Source organism: Psammomys obesus, unplaced genomic scaffold (assembly GCF_907164565.1).
Source record: "Psammomys obesus unplaced genomic scaffold, mPsaObe1.curated_primary_1811, whole genome shotgun sequence".
NCBI lineage: Eukaryota > Metazoa > Chordata > Mammalia > Rodentia > Muridae > Psammomys > Psammomys obesus.
The window spans coordinates 13254926-13258289 of NW_026587216.1; the positions used below are offsets into that span (position 1 = coordinate 13254926).

The window sequence follows — 3364 nt, forward strand, 5'->3', positions numbered from 1 at the left end:
TAGATAGATAGATAGATAGATAGATAGATAGATAGATAGATAGATAGATAGGAGAGGAGGAGGAAGAAAGTGCTCTTAAAGAGCACTTCTGTGTGAGTACTCTTTCTATTCACAATGTTGTATTCTTATTGAAAATAAATCTTTCTCTTTCATGACCACTACAGACAGTTAATCTAACAAGCACCAGATTTCAGACATGAAATGCATGTGTAGCTGGTCTTTGCTACTTTGTGCATTCTTCTTTTTCCCACCCTTTATCACCCCTTATCGCCAGTTTCACCCCTATCACTGGATAGGAGAGAAAGAAGGCTAGAGGACAGAAAGAGATCCTTGAATCTAATTTCTTTCCTTTTCTTTTTCTTTGGGCATGACTGCTGACAAACTGCAACCAAGCCCCCTGAACCTGAACAACCACCAACCACCAACCCAGGAATGGAGTTCTCATGAAGAAAACATTAAAAAAAAAAAAAAAAGCTCCAAGTCTCCATGGACCCAGGCCAGGTCAGGTTGGGTCATATAGGTCATATAGGAGGTGGAGAACACAGAAAAAGGGCTCACAGGCTTCAAAGGGCAAGGCTCTAAGGCTCCACAGAGCCTGCCTGGTTCTGGTTGGACCAGGTCTGTTCCTTTTCAATGCCAGTAATAAATCATCTTCTCATCTTAGGAACCAGAGTAACTGGAACTAAGGAGGTCTTGTGGAGAAAAACCAATTTTTTTTTTTTTTTTTTTTTTTACTTTGAGGATCCATGGATCTTGTACAGGTTGCTCAGCTACTTGACAAGGGATAAAGCATCTTCTCCCCTTCAGGACTCTAGCATTTATATGCCCTCTGAAAAGTTCCCAGAATTCCAAATGTCAGAAGAAGAAAAAAAGTATCTGCAGCTGGCAAAACCGAGCGACTGCTAGAGCACGAGGCAAATCATAGTCAGCTGCTAAGGACAGTCTCAGGCAGCCCCACATCCCCACGCCTGGGATTAAAACAAGAACTCCTTATAATATGTCTGTATCTTTTAAAAGAAACCAAAATTCCAGAGTTCTCATTACATGCATGTGTCACAACATGCAAACATTTCTACAATGGGCAAGGGGATGCTTCCTCATTTTAAAAATAAATAAAAGGTAAAATGACTCCTCCTTAACGCCCTTTCTAAGGTGAATTTTTTTTTATTTTTTATTTTATGGGGAAGAATTGTGTTGAAATCAGAACTTTTTCTATCTGTTAGGGCACAACCACTACCTACCGGCCAACACAACCTTCTCCCTAACCGCAGTGAGGGCACAAGCACTCGCGCCTAATAACTGCCAATAACCACAATAAAAATGACACCATCAGAGATAAAAATAAAATAAAATAAAATGTGTTAAGATTGCCTTTCAAAAACACAAACTAACAGGTAGTAAAACGTACGATTACTATCGTGGCCTCAGTCAAAAAGGCACTCACCCAAATTATAAGCTTCATTATTAGAATTCTAGTCTTTATTCGATGCCATTTTAAAGGCAACATTAGTCATAACAATCTTAAGCAGGCTGCAGTAAGAAATAAAATTTTTCCAAACATAGTCTGAGCTAAAGAGTAGTGTCTCAAAACACAAAAAGGGAAAAATAAATAAATAAATAAATAAATAAATAAATAATAAATAAATAAAAGAAAAACTCTCAGTAAACTTCCTTAAAATGTACTGCAGAATACTATCCAATAACTTATATGCTTGTTGAAGTTTCTGATATTACCAGTGACAAACCCCATTTTGAAAGGCTTCTATCAATGCATTCCTGGTTTCTCTGCAATTCTTTTGAATGATCCCTTGAAGCCATCAGTTCAGTAGACAAGAAGAATGTTCTATCTCTAATACATTTTCGATAGGAAGATAAGCACATACCTCATTGCCATGATTATCGGTAAATACAACATGTTAGAATGTCTACAATCGTTTGCTAAAACTTGGTCTCTGAAAGGGAAGAGTGAAGAACAAGCCCCAAGTAAGCTTCAAGTCAGCATGCAAATTACAAGTTACTAAGATTGCTCCGAGGACTTCTGGAAGGTGTCTCGTGACTCAGTGATCAGTGCTCCTGCCTCGCTCAAGTTGTCCCTATTTCCTTACAAATGTGTCATCTGACTTCTGAGCTCTGGGGCTTTCTCCGGACGGCGGCGAACTTCCCGAGTGAATGAACCGAACACCCCCGTCCGCTCCAGAGAGAGCAGGCGGGGACCGGACCCAAGGCCCCCATCCACCCACCGGGCTCAGAGCTCCCGCCGGCGCCCACCCGCCCCCGCTGGAGCCCGCGCTCACCGTTGTGCTCTCCGTATCCCCAGCTCAGCCTCGCCATGGTCCTCGGTGGAGAGCCGCGGACCCTCTGGCAGGGCGCCCGCGTCAAGGAGCTGGGCGGGCCCAGCGGGTGGAGGGCGGGGCCGCCCGCACCCCGAACCCGGGAACCCGAAACCCGAGGGCACGGTCGTCACCCACAGGGGGCGCGCGCAAAGGGCCGTGGGCCGTGCTGCTAGAAGGATTTCCAAAGGGGATTTCCTGTCTTCTGGGACGTGGACACTCCAGAAAGGCTCTTCTGGAAATGACTCACCCAGGCCGGAGCTGCTGGCTGGAGGTGGAAATCTTGACGGGGAAAGACAGGGGACCTTGAAGAAGGTGGCAGTGGTGATTATACACGAACACTCAATGCTGATAGCGGTGATAACCACCACTTAAAATAGCAACTACTAGTTAGGAAGTGCTCACCTCCCGGGCCAGCCCTCCCTGCACCCACAGCTCCATCCTTTGCAGTCTGCATTACTCATTTCTCTGCTTCCTTTTTGCTGACTCCAGCATCTTGCAGGGTCGGCCCTGGATAGAAGAAACCAAACTTACTGGGTTCTTGGTCCGTAATTCCACTCCTCTCTGACAGTGCAAGAAGGAATGTGTTCAGAAGGGATGGATGTTCTGTGCTTCTGCTGAACAGGAAATGCTCTGTGACCTTCGAAAATTGGTAGTGTTTTAGCTACCGGAGGGTTTGAACTGTGTGATCAGTTTCCAGTGTTGCTTACGGACCAGCTCATGTGAGCATCTTCTTGGTCGACAGGAGCCTGCCATTAAAACATGACAAATGACTTTTTAAAGACCATCTCATTCTTCCCGTGCTATTCACAGAGCTGCTGTATGAAATAGGAATCCAAGTGACGGGAGACCTGTTCGGTAACCAGTGCAAAATACACACTATTAAATAATAATCTATTTAACTATTGCGTATTAATGCCCCCCATTAAATACCCCATACTGCAGCCTGCGCCTTAACATAAAAAGCATCAAAACAATCTTTCAATGTAGAATTAAGTATAGTAAGCTTAACATTCCTCCTGAATGTCAGCAAA

At 44.2% G+C, this 3364-nt stretch overlaps 1 protein-coding gene across 1 annotated transcript in view; it reads right to left on the reverse strand.

Moving 5' to 3' along the window:
• Nucleotides 1-2405, reverse strand: part of Ca13 (carbonic anhydrase 13) — a 21776-nt gene extending 19371 nt beyond the window's left edge. The window contains exon 1 of the mRNA XM_055603394.1: nt 2295-2405. Within this exon, the coding sequence (XP_055459369.1) occupies nt 2295-2331 (37 nt within the window). The 5' untranslated portion in view covers nt 2332-2405. The remainder of the gene's footprint in view (nt 1-2294) is intronic.
• Nucleotides 2406-3364: the final 959 nt, after the last annotated feature.